The following is a 24009-nucleotide window of genomic DNA, read 5'->3' on the forward strand; positions in this document are numbered from 1 at the left end:
CACATTCTACAAATAACCATTTTATCTAGTATTTATCAAATATTCCAGACACCCACTATATAAGTTGTTACATTTCCTTGAGACTGATGGGTTTCTGGCATGCTCCCTATTGTCTTGCTACATGGTGGAGAGCTTTCCTGCAGCTTAATTTGAAGCACTGCTGTTATCCTCTAGTTAGATATTATGAGGAAACATATTGGGCAGATAAACACTTAGAAAAATATTTGTTTTTAAATTTCTATGGCCTATGAACTTTCCCTGATAGAGTCAGTCACCTTAACATCCAAACCAGTGAAGGCAAAAGCAGATTAAAAAGTATTTTGTGCAGCTAAAATAGAGTTTGCAAAGGCTTACAAACACACAGTAATATGAACAGAAGTTTACTCCTTTAGGTCATAAAAGATTTTCTCCCCATTTATATCATCAGATGAGCTGGTAAATATTTCACAGCTTTCCCCCCTGAGAGCTCCATTGCTTAAGCCAGCCCTTCATCCTGATACTGAAAACAGGGAAGAAGCAGTATGAGAATCCTTTCTTTCCTCAAATTAGTGTTGAAACCAAGAGGGAAGAAAGCTAACCCATCTACTGCAAAAAAGTCCAAGTTTTCCACTTGGAAAAGAGTTATGGTTCTGTGAGTCTGGATCACAGCTCTTGTTTACCATTTAAGAAGTCAAAACATGCCTTCCCACATTTTTTCAAACTCATAATCAAGTGGACAGTCCTTTCACACTCATTTGGAAATTGTTCAAACCTCAAGTTGAAGCTTCTTGTTACATTGCATTTTTATTATTCCTATTAAATGTATGTTTACTTCAACTAGAATGTAAATAAAGTTAATGAATGTGGATCTTGAACAAAAGCAGATATGGGGATAAGCAATCACTGAATACCCTACTGTATTGAGGAGTGAATAAAAGCAAGCTTGTGGGAACCAAAATGTAGGAGATGAAGGCAAGCACAGGGGGAAAATGTTCTGAAAACTATGGACAAGGAAACAATTCCAGGGAAACTTCACCCTGGAAAATTAAATTTCTGCTTGAATAAGTTTAGCTTTAACACCAGACTAAACAGTGAGAACTGTATAGAGTTTCTACACAAACCTGGAGGAAGATACTATTGTTTGAACCAAAAAAGTGATATCCTGGCACAGTGGAAGGGGTAGCTGATCAGACCAGAAAAAAAGTAAACACTTAGAATCATAGAATCAAAGAATGGTTTGGCTTGGAAGGAATCTTAAAGATCATCTGTTTCCAGGTTCAGCTTACATGGTGAAGTGCAAATAGAGCTCTGCTCTAAAAAGAGAAGGTGAGAAACTTCAGGTGGTGGAACAACGGAATGGTGGCAGCAGACACTCACACTGCCTGTTCTGGTGAGTACCAGACAGACGTGACAGTGCCTGGACTCACTTCATGAGTGAGGTGATGGATTGCCAGGGACTGGTATCTCTTGTGTGACAGCTTCCCAGAGTAGGCATGATAGAGCCTGGCATGCTCTGGGTGCAATGGGGTGCACAGGTACAATCTGTTTCATTGAATGCATGAAATGCCTCCGTTTCCACCAGGCTGCCGAACGGGCATCAGTTCTGCTCTGCAGCAAAGCCGGGCGCTTTCTTTCCAAGGTCAGCCCAGGTAAGGCTTGCGATGAGCCCCGAGGGGAGCCTGGGCGAAAACAACGCTGAAGTCAGCTCGCCAGCCCAGGGGATCACAGCCGGAAGGGGAGCTAAACCCAGGAGTGACGGCCACACTTCCGGGCTGATGCCCGAGAAAACGGGCTTAGCCAAGCTGCGGGGAGATGCCTCGCAGGGGGTCACACAGGAGGCTGCCGTGACGACCAGCTCACCCTGTGCCAGGTGCCGCACACCCTCGGGACTCCGCAGGACGCCGCAGGGCTGGCCGGCTCCCGGCTGCCATTTACCGCCTCCGACCCTTTCCGCCGAGCCCGGCCGGGCCGGGCCGGGAATTGCCGGGGGCGGTCCAGGGGCGGTCTGGGGCCGGTCCGGAGGCGGTCCGGGGGCGGTGGCCGTGGCTCCCGGGCGAGGTGGGGAGTGCTGCCCGCCCGCCCTGGTATTGGAGCGGGCAGGGGCAGCCGGCGGAGAGCGCAGGGAGGTGAGGAAGGGCGGTGGGCGCTGTGGGGACAGTGCCTCGCTCAGTCCCTGAGCTGGGCTGGGCTCGGCTTCCAGTGCCGCCTGCGTGGCGGGGAGGAGAAGGGAGGAGAGGGGAGGGAGGCTGGGTGGGCTGAGGGGTGCAGGCTGGGGCCGGCCGGGCTTTTCCTTCCCGCGTGTCTCCTGCCGCGCCTGGGCCTGTTTGCCTTCCTTGGTTGTGTGGGGAGCGGGACTGGGGGTTCCCCCGGGCCGGCGCCCCCAGGGCGGTCGGGGTGCCCTGGCCAGGTGAGGCGCCCTGGCCAGGTGAGGTGCAGTGCTGATGGCTTCCAGAAAACCAGCTCCAAGCCCCTGGGTTTGTTGCTTTCAGCTGTGTTTTGAGGCCGTGTATATTTCTGCGGGGTGTGTTGCTGCAGTCTCCCAGTCTCTGCTGGTTTCTCAGCTTTTATGGCCCCAAATACCTTCCGTGGAAGTAATTTTTTCTTTTGCTGTTGTGTCTGCTTCCTCGTTGTGTGTCACATTGTACGAGCTCAGGTAGGAAGTGCGATGGACAAGTGAAGGCTGTAGGAGTGCTAACGCTGCCACATTTTTTAAAGTACTTGTAACAGGAAGCGGGATAATGCTTGCCGCAAATCCTCTTGACCTGCTAAAACACCACAAAAACTATTTCTGTATTTATTTATTGCAAAATGATGATCAGACGGGGGCTCTTTATTAACTGCTTGTGTGACAAGAGCAAGATTTTGGGCGAGAGAGATGGCTGTGTCCAAGCCAGGAAGGAGCTGCTGCTCTGGCAGTCCCGGAGCTGTGCTGGTCACAGCCTCGATGGTGCCTGACAGCAGCCTGGGGAGCCACAGCTTGGGAGGAGAGATCCACTAAAAGTTACCGGGCTGAATCAAGGCTCTGGTGTGCTTCCAGCAGCAGCAGCTCTTAGGTTTATACGATTTTCTTCAGGGACCCGAGAAAGCTGCAGGATGTGTTTGTTTTTCTTTTTCAGAAATGCAGCACCCTCCGCTTAATTGACTTGGACCATTTGTACATGTTTAGATCCTTAAAAAACAGGCTAAAAGGTCTTGCACAAAAGTTGCAGAAAAGTATTTTAGAATGCAGGATCCTTAATTCAGATATTTTAATTCACATATTTTATGAGAAATGAGACGCTTATTGCTTATTTCTTGGTATTACTGGTTTCCTCTCTCCTCCTGAGATTAAGACATTATTTTTTTAATACTTTGCATCACTGTTTTTGATAAGTATAATTTTGTCTGTATGAGCTATTCAGGTTCTTTTAAATGCCTCCTATCAGTGTTACTGGATACTTAATTACTTAATTTGGATTTACATAAAAAATGTGTCACATTAAAATTCTCATTGCTTCATATTGACAGGTATCAGGAGTTAAAATGACATAGAAAAGTGTTCAAAGTATGGACTGTGAAATTAACTCCTTCCACTTGATACTGAAAGAAGGTACTGTTTTCAATTTATTTGAATATTGATAAGGCTGCCCTTTTCTCTGGGCTTTGGATACACTCGTTGTCTCCAGTTTGAAGAACTACACTTTCTTCAAGTTCAGGTTTAGAACAGTTAATACTGTCTCAAAGTTGAAGTGCAATTTAGCTTGCAAAGACCTAAATCTTGCAGGCTTCTTTGACTGCATTTTGATGTAGCTTCACCAGAATGCCTTGAATAATGGGATTGTCTTAAAGATACAACTTTTCTGCAGTTTGCAAGATTGTCTGCAAAGGAGACACAAGAACTAAAGTTTGTGGTCATTGTGTCAATGTCCCAATACCCTTATTATAATGCTAATTATTATCTTGCCCTAAATTTAAGTATTTGTTTCCTTTTAGTTGTTGAACCTATCTTACATGATTGCTTGACAGATGTGTAACATTGTGTTGTTTTTGGCAGAAGCTTCTTCTCTGGAAGATACTTGCTAGAATTCTTGGTCAGTCTCTACTGCAAGTTTTGTTGCTCTTTTAAGTCATCACTCTAATGTACAGGGGCATGCTCTTGCTTTTACATTTAGGATGTCTGTAGAAAATTTAGTTTTGTATGCGTATGCTGCTGTCTAAATGACATGTTTTGTAAAATGTTTTTTCCCTTTCTCTGCTTTTTACAGGTAAACTGAAACTCCAAAAGTGATGACCTGCTCATTGGCAAGTTCCAGGAAAAGCAAGGCAACTAAATAAGCACTGTGGTATGAGGATTTAGTCATATAAACTGTCCAAAAGAGCTATTTACCTGGAGGCTGTTATATTAAATTATTGAGTTCTGCACTGTGTGACCCTCACTAATACCCCATCACTTCAGCATATGAAATGCTTCAAAAGAAGGAACTGCTGTGGCTTATTTGTGACTGAAGTGAATTACATTGGATATGAAAGTAAGTCACAGCTTACTTTTTCATGGAATAACTTATCTGCTTCCTGCCATTTGTGGCTGGGTAGAAGGCAAATATTAACTAGGACCTGTGCAATAAATGTTTTGCAATGGACTGCTACATGTGAAACCATCTTGCTTTAGAGTGAGAGGCACCATCATGCAAAACAATCAAAAGCTGAGGAAAGGCAAGGCCACTGAATGTAGATCTTAGCTTACAATGACTGCCAGAAGGGGAAGGATTTAATTGTTTGTCACCTGGTTGACAGTAGAAAACTTGGGGAATTCTCTGATGACACCTTACCAAAAAAATACTGGTGCATCTCAGAGGGAAGCAGGGCTTGATTAAGGTTCGGAGTTTCATAGAAGCCACTTGTGGGCTATGAGGGCAGTGGTTGTGTGTTCAGTCATGTCTTTGTTGGAGAAAACTGAAAAAAAGACCTGAGGTGTGAATTGAAACTACAATTTATGGACACTTTTTTTTGTGTCTGACCGCAGCAATTCATATTAGCTGTGGTTTCCACAGATATTTGGCTTTAGATGCCAGTTTTGAGTGGCAGATGACAGTGAAGTTAGAGTATGCTTGTCCTTCTGCAAAGAACTGCAAGTCACTGTTCTTAAAAGCTACCTCAGCTGTATAAGAGCAGTTCAAAGAAGGAAACCTTATACATCTCTGTGATTGTGATTCCTGAAAGCATTTGGAAAGAAGAGTAAATTAATCAAGCTTGTTTTTAAGTTATGCAGTATAGTTTAAATCACTATGCCAGCATAATTTTTCTTTGCTTGAGGTGGTTTGTTTTTTTTTTTTTTTTTTTTTTTTTTGTTTAACTATGCTGGTAAAAGACTATTACACTTATGCAAGAGTTATTCTATTGGGATAGTTCTAGTTCCAGGAAAAGTTCTAGTAGGAAGCTGAAAACTTGAAAACTGAGCAGCTGTTTGTGAAGTCAAGAGTTGCTGTAGTTGAAATCTTCAGCAACTGGAGCTAAATTACCAAATCCATGTTTTCCCTCCCCAAAATGACTAATGCTTCTTCTGATTTTTTTTTTTCTTAAGGAGTAATGCAGGGTGCAGAGGGCAGGGCAGCTTGAGCACTCTTACCACACCAATGGAAAAAACTTCTGGTTTGCAGCAAAATATGAGATCAATATTTTTGCTCATTGGTCATCTCATTGTAGTGATACCTCTCTTCAGTGCTGGTAGGTTAAATGCGTTGTTGAAATTGCCATTTTAAAAAAGAAAATCTGCATGAGATGAGTTGTGTGTATTTAGTAGGAAAGAGTTACTGAGAGCAAGTAGTGAGTTTGGGGTTTGTTTTTGCTTTAGCATACTGACAATAGCTGGATGCCTCTGCTGGGTTCACATTTCACTGGGGATGTCATGGACAAATGGAGATAATTTTTTTTTTAATTTAGAGCCCCGAGGCTTTGATTAGCCTCTCCATGTTTCTTATGAGGAAATCCCAAAGTGATTAACTTCCTTGATCTAAGGTTAACTATAGAGTGCCTTCTTCATGAGACATTCTGTGTGTCCAGTCCTGAAAGCAGTAAGACTGAGTTTTCTTTACAATTAAATTAGTAACATTTATAATGATAGGTATAGTATTTCAGTAAGGTTTAAAACTGCATAAGTTAATTATGCTTGTCTTGCTACTCTTGGTATGAGCAGTCTAATACTAATGTGTCTGAATTAGATTGAACTATAAGGAGACCTACTTGGAAGTCTTTAAATGGGAAGGCAGTGATATTTGAAAGATTAGTGAAGATTTTATTTATTTTGAAATTGAATATGTTAACTTTGTATCTGCACAGCCATTGAGCAAGATTTGTAAAATCAGTTCAACCAGATGTTTTGCAGTTGCATAAAAATTCAGTGTTGGACCAGTCCAACCCCCCTGCCACGAGCAGGGACACCTTTCACTAGACCAGGTTGCTCAAAGTCCCATTCAGCCTGGCCTTGAACATTTCCAGGGATGGGGCATCCACAGCTTCTCTAGACAAATGCATGCAGAAGCTTGAAAGTTTTACAGTCTGCTTTATAGCCAAATGGTCAGCTCAGTTTGTGTTACAGTAATATTCTCCATTAAGTTTTTGTTTGCATGTTTGGCCTCTTGATAACTTCTTGTAATATCTGTCCTTTTTCTCTGATTTTTTTTTTTTTTGGCTGGTGTTAAAAGAAATGCTTGCTAAGCTGCATGATTGTGTCCTACCAACTTGTTACACAGGCATAGTTATAAAATCTATGTTTACATTGGCCTTTTCTGTGGTGTTTTGAATAATGGGCCTTTTGTTAAAAGTGAAAATGTAGGAAGGATATAATACATTATAGTCAAGACTTACTAATCTAAATACTTCTCTCCAAATTTTTCCCTGATTTGTTTTGGCTCCACAGTCCTAGTGGCAGAATACTGTCATGAGCTCTGCACTGCTGCTGTTTGCATTGTGCTTTACATAGGTAGTATTTACTTTAAGAATCTGGCAATTCTGCAAAAGTACTAGCATGGTTAAATACAAGGACATGACAGGTAAGTTGGGAAGCTTGGAGTTGCCTGATGAATCCCATGGATCTTCTTACACTCTGTTTTGCAATGAGGCTGTTTGACTTGCATGTGCCTATTGCTGGCTACTACAAAGAGGGAAGTTGTGCCTTAAGCTTGTAAAATATGTGATCATGTTCTCAACCAGAAGGTGGTAACAAACAAAAAATAGCCTTGTGATGTTTTAATGGTAAATTGTTACAGAAAGTTTTTCTATTTCTGTGTAACTTGGAATGGGTTTTTTTATTAATACTTCCCAAATATAAAAGAATAGGAATTAAAAGTACTGATCTTTTTTCATTTTTTTCCTTTTTAACAGAAGGATGCGTTATTTGTGATTACTTTGTGCTTGTTGGAGAGCCTATAGCTATTACTTGTCCAATAATTACATTGCCAGTGCTTCGCTCTGATTACAATTTGACATGGTATAAAAACGGGAGTGCTACAGCAGTGACCACAGAGAGAGATGCCAGGATCCACCAGCAAGAGGGCTTGCTTTGGTTTATTCCTGCTGTGCTGGAAGATTCTGGACTTTATGAATGCAATATAAGGTAAGGAAGGAAACAAGTGGATTGCTAGTGTTTGCAAGTGTGATAATTAATTTGTGAAACTTGAATGTACAAAACTTCTTGTCTTCGGTAAAATGCTTGGATCAGTTGAAAGCGCTGTTTTCACCATGCCTTTAGTTTCTGCATGCTGCCTGTGTTTCTCTGCTATTCCATGCATTTAGTACTACAAAAGTGGTTCATACAGAAGACTCTTTATCTTAAAGCATGACAGTACTAAAAATGGTCTGTGGGGGTGGTTGGTTGCTTTGTTTGTTTTGGATGAAGTGTAAGGTCACAGGAAAATGCCTTAACCTCTTTGGCTTTTCCTGTGTTCAAATTGCTGTTTATACTGACAGAACAGAAGAACGCTGGTTTCTTTGTAGGACAAGGCTAAATGTAGGAATGTTCTAAGAGGAGCAAACAGTGCATTTTATCACCACACAGACTTTCTGGAGAGCCTAGCAACTTTTTGGAAGTCTTACTAGAAACCCACAAGTTAAAAGGCTGAAAACAGTTTTTATGATTTATTTTAAAATATTGCAATTACTGGTCAAAAATGAGAATACATTAAAAGAGCAAAGCAGTGTGTTAGACAGCTTTAGAGACTGAAAATAATGTGTCTCTACTACTACTCAAATAATCTGAGTGAACAGAGAACTAAAAAGGAATAGATTCTTTGAAAAGTATCTATATCTAGCTTTTTTGGTACTTTAAAGCTCTGGGTAGATCAATCTAGCCAAGCACTGGACTTCACTACTGAATTAGGTCATCAAATCTTTTTTGCAATGGCTGAAATTCAATGTGTGCTGAACAGGAAATTAAATTTTGGAAGACATACATGAAATGTTCCTTTCCTCACGGTGTTGCCACAACACACTGAAAATAGCCAATACAGACTTTTCAGGTGGCCTTAAATTTGATTTAGGAGTGTGTAGTTACGTGTACTGGTGTGCATAGAGTTGTGCTGGAGGAGTTTGGGTTGTGAATGATCAGCAAAAACTTCCAATGTCGCAGGCACATTCCTTCACTGGAGTTTACCGGGAAAACCAAAATTGGAAGTCAGAAGACATGTAATCTATTCAAAGCTACTCAGCTGCATAATTTTAATTTAGCCTTTCCTGCTATAGTTTTAGTTACTTGAGGTATGAGATCTGTTCCTGTGGGCACCTCATGTCTTTGGCTTACGTAATACCAGTAAAACAAAAAAACTTGCTAAGGTTCAGTCATATTAACTGTAAGCAACATTTTGTGCATCAGACACTTAAGCCTTAACTGCAGCTCTGAGAAGTCCTGATGTCCCCTCTCATGCGTCCAGAGCAAATTCCATTTCTGCTCACAACACAAACTCAGAGCTTATTCCCATCTCTTCACCTGGAACAGAGGCTGAGGATGGTGTTTACAAACTAAGGGAATATAGCAGTAGTGTTATAGAGGAAAGGCTAGTAGAGATGCTGAAGTTCCTCTCCCTGACTTGCTAGAAATAATACAGTGTTAATTACATCACTTGTCTGCTGTTCTAATTACAGGAGCCTTAACCACTCTAACAAAAAAACTATAAACTTAACAGTTTTTAAGAACGATAATGGATTGTGTTTTAATGGAAAAATGAAGTTTGAGCAAAAAGTGACGAGCACAAATATTGGAAAGATTATATGCCCTGATCTAGAACAATTTAAAAATGAAGAGAATAATCAGCCTAAAGTACATTGGTATAAGGTAACTGAGCATGTATATTTCATATATAAAGATACAAAATGTATTATTTAAAATGTCTTATGAAATTACTGTCAAAAGCAGCTTTTGGAAGGGAAGGTTTATTTTCTCTACAGTTTGAGTATGGCATAAGTGTGAATAAGCTTTGTGCAATTCTGGTTTATCCTTTGATTATTTTATGTAGATAATAAGTTTTAAAACTTGTATGTTTCTGTAAATAAAAGGCTTTGCATAATTATTTCAGTTTCTCAGAATATTAGGCATTGTTGACCATGCTGTGGTATTCTTATGCTGCTTACTTTGGTTCTGTGAAAATGCTCTGTAGACTGTGCAAGCTTGAAAACATATATTTTATCTGTTTTAAGGTAAAAATCTAAACAGTTCAACTCCTAATTTGATGCTGGTATTAAAACAGCTACATGGGCCTATACAGGTTGAATAAGCTATGTGGAGCACCTATATATCTTTTGAGGTGAAGAGATTCTCCACTGCTTGCAGGTCAAGGAGGAGAAGAAAACTTTTTTCCCAGAGTTTGCATTGCCACAGAAATGGGGATGTACCCAAACAGCACGAGGCACTGCTACAGCAGCTCTTTCATCACAGAGAAGTAGGGGTGGAGGCATGTGTTCTCATAAACTCTGCTGCATGTGTAATAACTTCTACTGCACATGAGATAGAAAACTGTCAAGCTGTGAACTAAAGCGCAGAGTTTTAAAACTTAAAGGGTTGGCTGCAGTGATTTTTTTGAAAGTGCAAATGAGCAAGGTGTTATCAGACTTTGTTAGACTGGAGTAATGCTTGGAAAAGAATCCACATTATGGCTTTCAAAGAACTCAGTGTTTGCCAAATATTTTAATGATCAGTAGAGTACAGTAAATGCTTTGTCAGATTTTTTTAGTTCCCTTTAAGTCACAGGTACCTTTGGTGTGTTTAGGAGTGTAAACCTGGATTTCTTGAAGACAAGCGACTTCTTTTGGCAGAGGGTGAAAATGCTGTCTTGATTCGTAATATAACTGTGCAAGACAGAGGAAACTACACATGCCAGATGGTGTACACATATATGGGAAAACAATTTAATGTTTCAAGAACCATAAGTCTGGAGGTTAAAGGTGAGTGCATGAGGTTATTCTCTTTTTGGGTCTGCTGTAAACATCTGTATGCGGGCATAAGATATTTGGCAAGCTACTTTTCAGCTCTGTGAAATTAGAGTTGCAAGTCTTCTTTAATTTATTCCTGAACATAAAATTGAAAGGCAGTGTGGCATGTTGCTACCCTTGAGCTTTGCTTTTGAGGAAGAATTGTCATGGGGAAATGAGTAATGCAGGGTTAGGAATGAGAATTAGAAGAAAGCAGTGGTTCCTGGGGTGGAGGTATTGCTTTTGCCAAAACAAATACTGCACCAATAAAGTAAATAAACTTAAAAATAGAAGATTTTTTTCCTGAGACTATCACAGCAAATGACCTGCTTGAAGCCCTGTTGGTAAACTTGCTTCTCCGTTGATGGGAAAGGAGATGTGATAAGCTGTATAAATAATAAAAAAGTTAATAAATATTCCTCTGGAAGGGGTTGGCTTACTGTTGGCACTTGGTTGAGCTTTTCTGCTGTCACTCTGTCAGTGGTGTAATTTATTGCACTTACCATTGTGATTATGTCTTTGTGGGCAATGTTGCTGGTGACCTGACTTGTAACATGATAAAAGTCCTATCAGAATAGTTGTCTGGAGAGACAGGTCCATCTTTTTAGGTTAAACCAAAATTCTGACTTTATATAGGAGATATAAGAACAGTGAGTTGTTTGCAACAAATCTGTACATCTGCAGAATGATACGATTCCAGCCCAGTTTGTGTTTTTTTAAAACTTTTATTTAAAAAAATATTCATCTTATCCAGGAAGTAATTGATACAACCCTTTTCCTCTTCCTTATCCATCTCCGAAGAAGTTAACTGCGTTTTTTGGTTTTGTCTTTGTTTGTTGGTTTTGTGCTACTTTCATGTCTGCTGCCAGTAAATTTGAGATTTTTTTTAAAGCATTTTAAAGTTGGATTTTTTTCTGTTACCTTGGAAGCTAAAATAGAGTAACTTGGAGAGAGTAGAGCAAATATCTTATAAGACATTTGTGTTGTAAATTTGAAACTTGTAGTAAGTATGGCACTACAATAATACCAAATAATAAAACCAAACCCACTGTAAAACCAAAACTATTGTCAGTTGAACTAAGTTGTGGATCTTTTCCTGCCTGAAGTTTTTATTTTTCTTTATTTTGGTTAGAAAAACCACTGCAGATGCAACCAGAGTTTATTTATCCAAGGAACAATACAATTGCAGTAGAACTTGGTAAGTAGTGACTATTTAAGAGATCATTAACTTTAATGAAACAAATAAACTCCTGATCTTTTTGAAAAGATATGTGAACAGTTCCACAGACTTGAGCAAGACTGGGAGATAAGTATGTGGATTGAGAATATCTGGTAGATAGAGGATAGATAATAGAACGTGCTTCCCACAAATAATTTGTGGGGGAAGGTAACTGTGCCTAAGATTGGAGTCTCTTGATTCCAATCTTAAGAGTTGTGCAGGATGCATTTATTTATTTTCTGTTATTTCCATCTATCCTTTTTACCATTTCTCAGTGTTTGTGTCTTGATGTATCCTCAGTATCTGTGGAAATATGGCTTACGTCCATGTAGCACGTTAGGATGGTTAGCAGTTGACCCATTCAGTAGCTCATTTTCTTCCTGTATGTTTACCGTCTCCCTTCCCTCTCCACAAACTGGATTTTATTCCTTGTTTTAGGGTAATACAAATTTTGGATACTGATGTTTTGTCAAACAGTGAGCTGCTAGTTGATGCATATCCCAGGTACTGTTTATCTTGGAAATTTATTAAATAAGATATTCTGGGTATAAAGAATAACTTCCTCACAGAGAGGACAGCTGGGCAGTGCAGCAGGCTGCCCAGAAAAAGTTGCGATGTCTGTATTTAGAGGTTTTAGAGCCTGCTTGAATAAGTCTCTGAGCAGCCTGATCTGACCTCAGAATCAGACCATACTTTGAGCAGGAAATTGGATTCCTGCTCAAAGTTCCTCGCTTTCAACCTCAATTGTTCTGTAATTCTCTGGGCCAAATGTATGGTGCTGCAGTCTTTTCCCAAGCAAAGTTACATGTGTTTAAAGTGCACCACATATCAGACAGTTGTGTTCCACTGACAAAGTCCAGAAGAATGAGATTTGAGCTGCTTAAACTGAATTTTTTAAAATCATTTTGTACCAAAGGGGGCAGTTTCAAACAAAATATTTTATTTAAAAGGGCATTAACTGATTTTGGAGAAGTGTGATTGGCTATTTACTAGAATTTTTTAGTACAGGAAACAGTTTTGTAATAATTTGAGGAATTAGATCTTTAGAGAAGCTCTGAGCAAAGGTTGCATTTGGACTCTAACACCACATGGGAGGTCAGGCCAGAGCATTGTGGATTATTTTTATGTGCATCACCCTCATGGAATCTCACATAACACATCTACTTTTGCTGTTGCTTTTTCTGACATTGAGCCTGTAAATTGTGTGCAGCAGTTGTTGTTTTCTCTTATTAAAGCTTTATGTTTCTTTTTGTGTCATGTGAAACATTTTTGTTTATCCCAAATTGTAACTTTCAGTATATATGGTGTTAAATTGGACAGCACTGAAACACTAGTGGGTTTTGTGTGTGTGTGTTTAAGGTTGTTTGGGAGTTTTAGTGGTTTTTTTTGTTCTGTTCTTTTCTTTTTGGCCTCAATAGCTTATGAAAAATACTTATTCTGAAGTGCCAGGTTTTGGTGAGGATTGGTATATTTTGATTAGAACTGTGATTGTGCTTTAACAGAAATTATGTTCTTGCAAAGTCCAGAAGGCTTTGTTTTAAACAGTGAGAATATTCAGGATCTGATACCATAAGTATTGCTTTAAAAGCTTACAGTCCTGTGGTTTTCAGATGGTTATTTAATTCTGTTGAAATAATCTAGAATCACTCAGCAGCTCCTTCTTTTCTGGTAATTGTATCTTCTCTGTCTTCGTTACAAAAAATACATGCCTGAAAAACTTTCAGTTCTTTCACTGTTAAGGGGATTTGTTCACCAGATTTTTGATGAAACAGGGAGACTTTCCGTAGTAATTATTTTACCTCACACAACCCTGATTTTTGTGTGAAAACTTGACTTTTTCTTTGTAACTGTAACTGTGGAAAAAATGAAGTAATGTTACAGTCGGACTTCCCTGTACTGTATCTCCCACTCATGAAAGTATCATGTAAGTCTCATCCCCAGTTTTGGCTGGTAGTTATCTCATTTAATTCAGAAAATTTCTTAGTGATGCAGCCTCTATTCAGGAGGAGTGTGATCTGCAGGCTCTTAAATTTACTGAAGGCAGTGTTAGGGTTTTTTTTCAATGCTTGATAGCATTTCCTGAGCAATTTATTAGTCCAGGGGCTGGCTGTGACACTCAGCCTGAGTCATTAAGACTGTGTTATAGGACAACTTGTTTAGACTCCTTATTGTAGACTTTGGTCCATATTTGTTACAGCTTGGACACAGCATTAATTAAAAGTTGTGCTGGTGTATTGTTAGGTGCTTTGAACCACCTAGGATGAGCAAACCTTGATTGCTTTACAGACATTAGAGTAATAGCCATAGATGAGACTAAAAGGAGACTCCAGCTACAAAGTGGGTTTATTGGGATTACTGAGATCTACAAATGATTCCCTATTACACGAACACATCGGGGGGACACTTCTTAAAGGAATTTGAGATTTGGTTTTGTTTGTTTTAAAATGACATTGCCATTCAAATATTCAGTATTGTCTGTCCAGTACCTTCAATGAGGTACTGGGGGAAAAAATAAAACCTCCTATTGCATGTCTGGCTGTGGGGCAGAATCTCTAAGCAGCTGCATGAGCACTTGTATGGAAACAGCTATATGATTTTTGAATGAGAAGTGGCAGAAGGTGGTGTAGAAACTTAACTACATTCATGAATGTGTGAGCATGGAATGCTTGAGGGGATTTTTTTGAATAATTTTGCAGTGCACTAAACCACATTTTAAAAAAAATTAATTGTTGTGGTAGAAGGACATGAGGGAAGAGATCGGGGAGCATCTCTGATTTCTGTGTGAACTCTTGTTCCAGTAACTGCTTTCCATGTGAGCTAAAGGTTTATTCCATACTTTTGTTAGAGACCATCCCTTGGTGGAAGCATCTAGATCTGATGCGGTTCTAGGAAATGAAAGACTAAGATCTTTACATAGGCCAGCTGAGAGAGCCCACCTTCTGCTATCAAATCCTAACTTCCATGAGTAAAATACAGAAGGAAAGGAATCCAAGAAAGCTGCTTGCCTTCCTGTACATGGAGCTCGCTGAGGTACATTGGCAATAAATACATTTTGCAAATTGGCTTGCTTAATACTGAGGTGTTCTGTAAGATCTGGACTCTTGGTGGCAGAGGAGCTGAGTGACAGGTGAGCTTGCTCTGGAGTTAAAGTGTGATAATATTCAGAAACCATCCCAGTAGACAGTGCTGGGCAAAAGATCCTGATTCGGTGTAAAGATATGCAAGGTCACTAAGAATGGGATTCAGCTCCCAGATGTAGGTTGTCTGCACATGGGTATGTGCATATGATCTGAGGTCCTTAACTCAGGCCAGTATCAGCAGGAGCTCCATTCAGTTGCCCACACAAAGAGTGCTGTTTTGGGTGGTCTGGCTACTCTAGCAGTGTGGTTTTCTTGAAGATCTGGAGTCCTGTCTGACAACTCCATATGGATACCTTGGATGCTTGAGAGCATCTCAAATGTGAGATGCTCTCAGATGCACATGCAACTGATTCGAGCCAGTGGAGTCTGGAGAGTCATTCAGTTAAGGTATCTACTTTAATGTGAGTGGACTTCAGCAGAGATGAATTCTGTTACTAGCTTAGACACCTAGCTTGTATGTAGATGTGAATATTCAGACACTTACATTTAGGGTGGAATTTATACCCAGATTGTAGACACCCAAATTTGAATTACAAATGGATGAGTTTTAAGGACTTTACTTTTCATAAAGTAAGTAGGTTTCTTTTATATCCCTCCTTTTCCCAGCTATTCCCTCATCACTTGATTCTGCTCCTATTACAAGACTTTCAGTTTCTGTGTTTACATTTGTTTTTTTGTAGGCTCTCATGTAGTTATGGAGTGTAACGTATCAAGTGGCATAAATGGCTTGATTCCATTCTGGCAAGTTAATGATGAGGATGTTGATATCTTTGATGAAACCTACAGGGAACAGTTTTATGAGTAAGTATCCTTATACATTGAATTTGTAGTGCATATGTAGGTGAAGTAATCTGCAGTAATGTGCAGGGAATTCAATATCAAGTTGAATACTAGTCAAATGCCACTAGTCATTGAAAGGCTGATTAGAAGTCTGTATCAAACACAAGTATGTTCTTATTGCTTGGTTTTAAAAAATTACATTTTATTATAGATACTGTGTCTGATACAAATAGAATGAAACAATCATGTAGATTTTTATAATACTATCGTGAAATACAATTTTGTAATACTTAGTTATGTATTTTTTCCTTATGTGATTTTTTTTAATAGTACCTTAAAGCCTGTCCTCTTATCATTAATCTGGGAAGGATATATTGTTCCAAAATAAAAAGTCACCCAACTTACTTTTATTTGTGAAAATGGTCCTTTTTAAAGTACAGACACAGCTGCTAATCCTCAAGAGCACAAGGCAGAAACTCTTGTTGCAGGACATTTAGGTTCCAATGTTTGACTACCCTGAAGTAAAAAAGTGTTCAGGTGGAATTTCAGATGGGGAAGTCATTCAATTTGTGTTCATAGCCTCTTGTCCAGTCAGTAGGCACTACTGAAAGGAGCCTGGCTCCCTCTTCTCCACTCTTTCCTCCCATCAGGTATTAACTCACATTGATGAGTTCCATCCCCTGCCCCCAAACCTTCTCTTCTCCAGGCTGAGCAGTCCCTGCTCGCTTGTATGACAGATGCTCCAATTCCTTATCTGTCACATCACTGAACATAACTTGCTCCAGCAAATCCATTCATCTCTTGTACTAGGCAGCCCAAAACTGGCCCTACACTCCAGGTGTGACCTCACCAGTGCTGAAAATCACTGAAGGATCATTTCCCTTAACCTGCTGGCAGTGTATTTCCTAATGCAGTCCAGGATGCCTGGGATCTGGTTATTCCTGCTCATATGAAGGATTTGCATTTTGCTTTGAACTTCATGAGTTTTTTTTTTTCATTTGTCCATCCTGTCATGGTTCCTCTGGATGCTGGCTGTTGTATCAGACATCCCTCTGAGTTTTGTGTCACCTGCCAAACTGCTAATGGCGCACTCTGTCCATCTTGGGGGGGAAACTCAACAAACTCAACCCCAAAAAAACCTGAAACAAACTAATCCCAGTATGTTTTTAGTTCATGAAATTGTTAGTTACAGAAGTATATTTACTGTGCTTCACTAGCTTCTTAGTTTTATAAAGATAAAAAAATTAATGTCTTTGTATTATTGGATAGATGAATCTGTCTCATATTCAGCATAGATATGCAGCTATGTACAGATGTTTTCCTTGTACCTTTTCTTATGACAGAGAGGGCTTGCCTCATGGACTTGCTGTATCTGGAACAAAATTTAACATTTCAAAAGTGACATTAAAGGACTATGCTCATAAGTTCTTCTGCCACTTCATATATGGTTCTCAACAATTTACAGCCTACATCAAATTAGAATACCCAGGTAAGAGATCTCTTCTTGATAAAATGGTGATCATTGACTTACTTGTCAGTTAGTTTAACCATGCCCTACTTAGAATTAAAGCTGTATGATGTACTTTTATGCAAAATGGGCAGTGCATCTCAGTACCTTTCTTTGTGAATTTTTTTCTCACATTCTTAGCAAAATAAAAGAAAACAGTGCTTTTGATTTGCTTTGTCTTCTCTCATTCAGTATTTTGGGCCTGGAAGTGAATATGAGCTCTAATTTGTTACATGACTATAATTTCTTCTGATAAAGATTATCAGGGTAGGATTTAACTTCAGAAATTCTTTAATGCATTGACTAAAACATGCAGTTTGTGGGGGGGGTTTTAAGGACAGTAAATGGGTAGGTTCACTGACAGGTCATTGAAGGCAGAGACAATGGAATGCTAGTTGGTCTGGGGAGATTAGGTGAGGAAAGCACCTTCCCACCTTTCCGACTTCCTTGCTTTGCAACTGATAGAATTTTGTACAAGAATTCTCATTCTGCTGCTGTGCTGGGTTATATGTCAATATTTTATTTTGGTGTTTCAGCTGAAGAGGAGCCTCATTTATCATTTTTTCTCTGAAAGATAAAAGTAGGCTTATCAGGTAACAATAATGTCAGAAAGGATAAATTAAATAGTTTGTCCTGTTCTTTCACTCTTTTTAAAACAGAAGTATTTTAATGATTAAACAATTTTGTACAATCCTTGTCTTTCCCTGGTTCTAGCTTATAGTTGTATTTGTTTTCTTTCCTATTCTGTGCTGCTGCAGCTCGAAACATCCAGGGGTACTTAACTGGAGGAGGAGTTTCCTTGGTATTTTTAGTGTTTTTTACTCTCTTTATCTACAAGATCTTCAAAATTGATATTGTGCTTTGGTATAGGGACTCCTGCCATCCTTTCCTGGGGAAAAAAGGTATGTTTATGTAACAGTGCTGAGTGTTGTTTTGAGCTCCCACCTTTACTTGCGAAGCAGTGAGTTACTCTCATGGATCATGATTGGTCTTCCTTGGGGTTTTTGAAAGGATAATACTGTTTTTAGGATGTTTAGAATTAATTCAGATGACAAAAGCCAGGAAAAAAAAATCAGCAACTTCCCAGGAATCCAGAACTATCATTTCTTTTCCTGAAGACCCACCCTAGTGGTTTGAATACTGCTCTGACAGCAATTTTTCAGATCACTTTTAATTACTGTTGTTAGAGAAAGCAATAATACATTAGAAGTGTTATGTGTTTTTTATTTTCTATAGATGAAACAGGGAAAATATAACTTGGTGTTGTTTTCTGTTTAAAGCCACTTTTGATTATTTTACTTTCTGGAAATTTTGCTTTCCTGGCATTCAAAAAATGTTGATAAGGGTGTTGTCTATGAGAGTATGCTGAAGTATGGGTAATTTCCAGCCATCTGAGAGGAGATACTTTCTGTTTCTCTAGCCATGTATCTTGTGGAGGTATTGATATTCCCTTAGATTTACTTCAAAGTCTTTTAAATTATTCTTTCTGAAAAGTTTGATCAAAAATATCCAAAACAATTCAGATCTTGAAATTTGACACTTAATTTGTTTTTGTTGTCATGTCTAAGTGGTTGCTGTGGTTGAAACTCCAGGTTGCAACACCACCTATGAGTATGATGGCAAATGGAATTTTAAGTATCAGTTTTACCACTGGGTCCACTGTTTTTCAAATAATTCAGTGATGACTTTTTTATTTTGGGTTCAAAAGAGAAAGTTTCAACCTGATTTTTCAGGTCTCTTTTGCCTATTCAGATTCAGTATCCTGAATTCTATAAGGCCTGATCCTACAAATATTTCAGGCTTTGTATAATCCTATATGCTTAGCTAATATAGCAGGATTAGGACCTAAAACAGTGATTCAGGTAAGGGAAACTCCCCCAGAGTTTAGAGATGTTGCTTGTTTGCTTGCTTGCTCTTGTATCTTTAGAATTTATTTTTATGGAAGTTCTATTGTTCACTCCTTAGTTTCAGATGAGAAGATCTATGATGCTTATGTTCTGTATCCAAAGAACAGAGCAAGCTGCTTGTATTCATCAGATATTTTTGCCCTGAAGATACTGCCAGAGGTTTTAGAAAGGCAGTGTGGATATAAGCTCTTCATACTTGGGAGAGATGATTTACCAGGAGAAGGTAAGTTAGCTGAAGACAAATTTGACTTTTCTTGTTAACCTGGAAATAGAACTGAGAAACAAGCAGTCAGATGGGAATATAAATCTCTCTCATCATCAAATGAACTTTTTTTTTTTTTTACAGTTGAAGGATTTTGGTAGTGGTTTGAGAAGGAAGGGTTCCCTGAGAAGTAGAATCTAAAGTGCTGCTTAAATTTTTCATCTTGAAAAAAATGCAGTAGTCTGTTCTCAGGGTTTAGCCATGGGGTTTTTGTGTGATATTTACCATATTTCACTGTTTGTGATTTAACTGACTGGAATGCCATTGATGGGGGGAATCTTTTTTTTCTCTTCCACTTACTGGAACAAAACCAGTTGAGCACATCAGAAACAGATTGTTTAAGGTAAAAAGCTCCTGTGGTTCTGGAACTTGGGGTTTTTTTTGCATTTGTACCTATTATGGTAATAAAATGGCATTAGAAAGATAGTTGGTAGCTCTTCTCTGTTCCTGCAAAACATCTAGACTCTGATGAGGTCAGACTGTGTTGCATTGGCCAGATTTCTATGGTAGGCCAACCCAAGGTAACTGCTTGCGTGTTCATATCCTCTCCCTATTTTGATGTAAAGTGTGTCAGCTTAAATATCAAACAGTTGATGAATCAGCTGCAGAATACTGGTAACAGAAAATAGAAATGTAAAACCTTAATTTTGCACAACCTTTTTCTCTACAGCTGTGATCAGCGTTGCTGATGAAAAAATCCGTCAAAGCAGGAGAGTGATAATTGTCTTGGTACCAGAGCCCTCCTGTTACAGCATTCTGGAAGATGAGTCTGAAAAGCAGCTAGCCATGCATAGTGCTCTTATCCAAGATGGCATTAAAGTAATTCTCATTGAACTTGAAAAAATACAAGATTATGCAACCATGCCAGAATCCATCAGATATGTTAAGCAAAAGCACGGGGTTATCCGATGGAAAGGGGACTTTTCAGAAAGGTCCCACTCAGCAAGAACCAGGTTTTGGAAGAAAGTGCGCTACCAGATGCCATCTAGAAAAAGTGGCTCTTTATCACAATTGCATTTGTTAACAAAAGACTTGAATGTTCCTTAAATAACAAATGAGAAATGACACTTAATGACTGATTCAGTTCACACAGTTGGTGATGGATTCACTGAAGGTCTCATGTATCTGTTTTGTGCAATCTCATCCAGATTTACTGGAGTGAAGGTACTACAGTTTCATCTACAGATGTGAATTTTTTTTGCTTCTGGCTGGATCAACAGAACACTGTGAAATATCATCAGTAGCACGTGTAGGAAGTACACAATTACTTTTACAAGAATGATTTTGTGAAATTCCCTTGTATTAAAAAATGAAAGGACAAAAAATTGTCAAAAACTTGAAGCCAATGAAGAAAATTTGATTTTTTTCCCTGCAATTAAAGTTTCAATATGAAGGGAATTACACTAATTATTGTTGTGATATTACATAAGGTGCATGGCTGGTGCCAGTAAATGTTTGTTTCTTTTTTTTTTTTTTTTAATGAAATGACACAAACATTTTCTTTGTTACAAGTTTATTTGCCTTGTTCAGTTTGCGGAAAGATAAATCCCCATGTTACTGCATCAGTGTGTTATCATCCAGGAGAATTCACAGAATTCACATCCAGGAGAAAAGGTAAGAGAAATCCAGCCCTCTAAAAGTGCTGTAGAACCTGACAAAGCTTAAATACTCTTCCCTGATCTCTTTTACATGTGAAAGATCAGTGCCATTTTTAGTCACTTGTCACATGCAGATATTGTAAAAATACCTTTGCAATCTGTATCGAGTCAAAAAATTAATCTCCAGAGAACTTTTTCTTTTCAGTTAAATGGCTTAATATATTTATTTACCCAAGTGGAACAACTGGCTAATGACACAGAGTCTGTCATGGGAGGTACAGGATGATTGACTTCATCCACCTTACCTTAAGGACCATATCAAGGGGCAGAGAGAGAGAGATGCCCCTGTGTTACTCCCTGCAGCTGCTTGCTTTTCTCCTTTCCCTCTGCTCTGATATGTAAGGAATCTGAGATGATTGTGTGCTGAGGGCTGCAATCACAACTTTCCAAACAAAAGGGAAAGGAAGTTGTGTAAAAGGTTGAATCGTTTCTCTTTCATATTAAAATATTTTTAATAGTATTTTGTATGCCCGAAGTGTTAACTCTAAAGTTATGTTTGACTTGTAGGCAGTGATGTAGTTTGCAATGATTAGTTCTTTTTTTGGGGAAGGGAATTAATTTTAATAATTAGAAAAAATCATCAGACCTCTTTAATGCTATGTTTATAGCTATTAATTTTATAGAAACAGGAGATGAGAGCCAAATTCCCCATGTAATTTCAGTCTGTCCTTGAACGTTATGCTTTTAGGTTGTGAGATCTTGTTGTATAGGGAAGCCTCAGGAACTGACTGTTACTGCTGCTTGCGACTCTGAATTTTTGTGTCCTGTCAGCTTCTTTCTTGCAGCACCTTTTGCTCTCCTCCCATTCAAACTCCAACCTATATTTTCTCTTGCAGCTCCTTTATCTTCAAACAAACAACTTGCTTTTGTGTCAAACTCCATCGCTTTCCAAGCTCTGATTGAAGGCTCTTGCTAATAGAGTATTGGGCAGAAATTTTCCCTCTGGTATCTCCACTTGTTTGAAAAAAATTTTGTTCTGCAACCTTCAGAATTCATCTATTCATTTACACACCTCAGTGTTGGCTTTTCTTCTTTCATGGCTCAAGCAATTTTCTTATGCCTCCATACTCAACCAAACAAAACTGCTCTGGCTGATAAGTGACAAAACCAGTGGAAGTAAGTTCTTTTCACAACTAAATTAAGTGTGTGCTGGAAACTAGAAACAGTGCTTTTGAGAGACAGTGCCTTCTGAGCTTTGTGAGTTGTGTGTGTTTGGCAGAATAGAATAAGAATCTCTTAATTTCAAGAGGAAGGGGGGAAAGTGCATCTGAAATGTCAGACTAATTCAAACTGTTATGGTACTGAGGTGTTTTATTGATGAATGTCATGTATGTACAGACCTATGCAGATGCTTATAGTCTTCTCCCATTCTGTGTTTTAGTCACAAGAGAAGTGTCAAGGGACGATCAGTCCTAGTCACGAAGTGCCACATTTACTTAGCTGTTCATGCAGTCTGCCTTCTTAAATGGTGTGTGTTCTGTGGCAGCCTGTTGTAGGGTAAAAGAGCTTTGAGATCTGTCTGAAGCTGCTGAAAACCATCTGAACAAGGCTAATTGTTACGGTTCACACTGATAGAAGAATCAAATAGGACAGAAACTATGGTTTGGTCACAAAACTCTTCTTTGTAGAAGATCTCTGTATCAAATGTGAGGACCAGACACTGACATTATGGTATTTGTACTCTGAGAACTAGGATGTAACACTGACTTTGTGCTTTCGCCTTGACAGCTCAGTCATGCAGGCCAGCCAACAGAGTTCCAGCGACCTCAATCCTTCTAATTATCTCTGCTGACTGGAACAGATTGAAAGGAGAACTGCTACTTGTTATTCCCAACTCTAGGAATGAAAGGTTATTTTACTGAGCCAAAATAGTGGTTTTTAAAAAATACTTGTTCCTCTTGATATATTTATAAAAATAATGCTAAAGTTTTCATGTGTGTTATGTAAAGGCACTTTGAGGAAGAGTTCATTTTAAAATTTAATAAAGGCACTACATATTTTTTTCATACACACTGCTGTTTATTTTGCCCTCTTTCTCCACTAAAGCATAGTGAGAATGGACAATACTGAGAATGGACAAAATCAAGCAGCAGCTGTGATTAACAGTGGCTTAACAAGACAGCTATGACAGATCTTCATTCAGGCTGCTGCCGGTCCATCTGGCTGTGCTACAACACTAGCACAAACCACCTCACCCTACTGGACAAAGAGAGGCTGTGAGCTTGGCTTTGCTCTCTCTGGTACTCTCCTTGCAGCAAGGTGAAGCTAGAGCAGCCCCAAGGCTGCTGCATTGCTCTCTGGGACTGGCATGGTCCTCAACAGTGCCACACTGAGCAGCCTTTTGCTGCGGCTCCTCAGGAGCTGGGGAAATGCAGGAGGCCTCAAATGGGGGAAATGTCAATTGCTTCTCAGCAGCAGTGGGGAGGCGGCCTTCTCTGCTCAGCCCCTGGGGCAAGTGCTTACTCTGGCATCTGCTCAAGGAAAGCCAGACCCTTGTGCTGTAGGGGTTGGGGTAGCCCAGAAACCAATTGTATCCTGGACTGCATCAAAAGCAGCATGGCCAGCAGGGTCAGGGAGGTGATTCTGTCCCTCTGCTCTGGTGAGGCCTGACCTGGAGTGCTGCATCCAGCTCTGGCGTCTCCAAAATTGATCTGGAGCAAGTCCAGAGAAGGCCACCAAGTTGGTCAGAGAGATGGAGCACTTCTGTAAGGAACGGTTGAGAGAGTTGGGAGTGTTCAGCCTGGAAGAGAGAAAACTTTGGAGAGAACAAATAATGGTCTTCCAGGGCCTGAAAGGAGCTTACACAAAAAGATGGGGCAAGACTTTACAAGAACATGTAGTGACAGGATGAGGGGGAATGGTTTCAAAGTGAAAGAGTGTAAGTTTAGATCAGATATCAGGAAAAAATTCTTTACTCTGAGGGTGGTGAGGGACTGGAATAGATTTCCTGGGGAAGCTGTGGGTGCTCCATCCCTGGAGGTGTTTAAGGCCAGGTTAGATGGAGCTTTGAGCAACCTGGCGTAGTTGATGGTATCCCTGCCTGTGGCAGGGGCTTTGGCACTAGACAATCTTCAAGATCCCCTTGCAACCCAAACCATCTCTATGATTCTGTGAGTCTGA

At 39.5% G+C, this 24009-nt stretch overlaps 1 protein-coding gene across 2 annotated transcripts; it reads left to right on the forward strand.

The window, feature by feature from the left end:
* The first annotated feature begins 2015 nt into the window (after window positions 1–2015).
* Window positions 2016–22899, forward strand: LOC132070170 (interleukin-1 receptor type 1-like). Of its 2 annotated transcripts, XM_059466807.1 has the most exons (15): window positions 2016–2105; window positions 3487–3568; window positions 4224–4487; window positions 5540–5682; window positions 7339–7570; window positions 9094–9283; window positions 10215–10389; window positions 11549–11614; window positions 15456–15576; window positions 16899–17044; window positions 17821–17964; window positions 19028–19192; window positions 19902–20845; window positions 21726–22005; window positions 22618–22899. In XM_059466807.1, exons 4-13 carry the CDS (start codon window positions 5592–5594, stop codon window positions 20276–20278), a joined length of 1707 nt encoding a protein of 568 aa, XP_059322790.1. In that variant the 5' UTR covers window positions 2016–2105; window positions 3487–3568; window positions 4224–4487; window positions 5540–5591; the 3' UTR covers window positions 20279–20845; window positions 21726–22005; window positions 22618–22899. The 2 variants fall into 2 exon arrangements, with proteins under 2 accessions (XP_059322790.1, XP_059322789.1); XM_059466806.1 differs by lacking the exon at window positions 21726–22005.
* The last annotated feature ends 1110 nt before the right edge of the window (window positions 22900–24009 follow it).

This window comes from Ammospiza nelsoni, chromosome 2, assembly GCF_027579445.1.
Source record: "Ammospiza nelsoni isolate bAmmNel1 chromosome 2, bAmmNel1.pri, whole genome shotgun sequence".
Classification (NCBI taxonomy): domain Eukaryota; kingdom Metazoa; phylum Chordata; class Aves; order Passeriformes; family Passerellidae; genus Ammospiza; species Ammospiza nelsoni.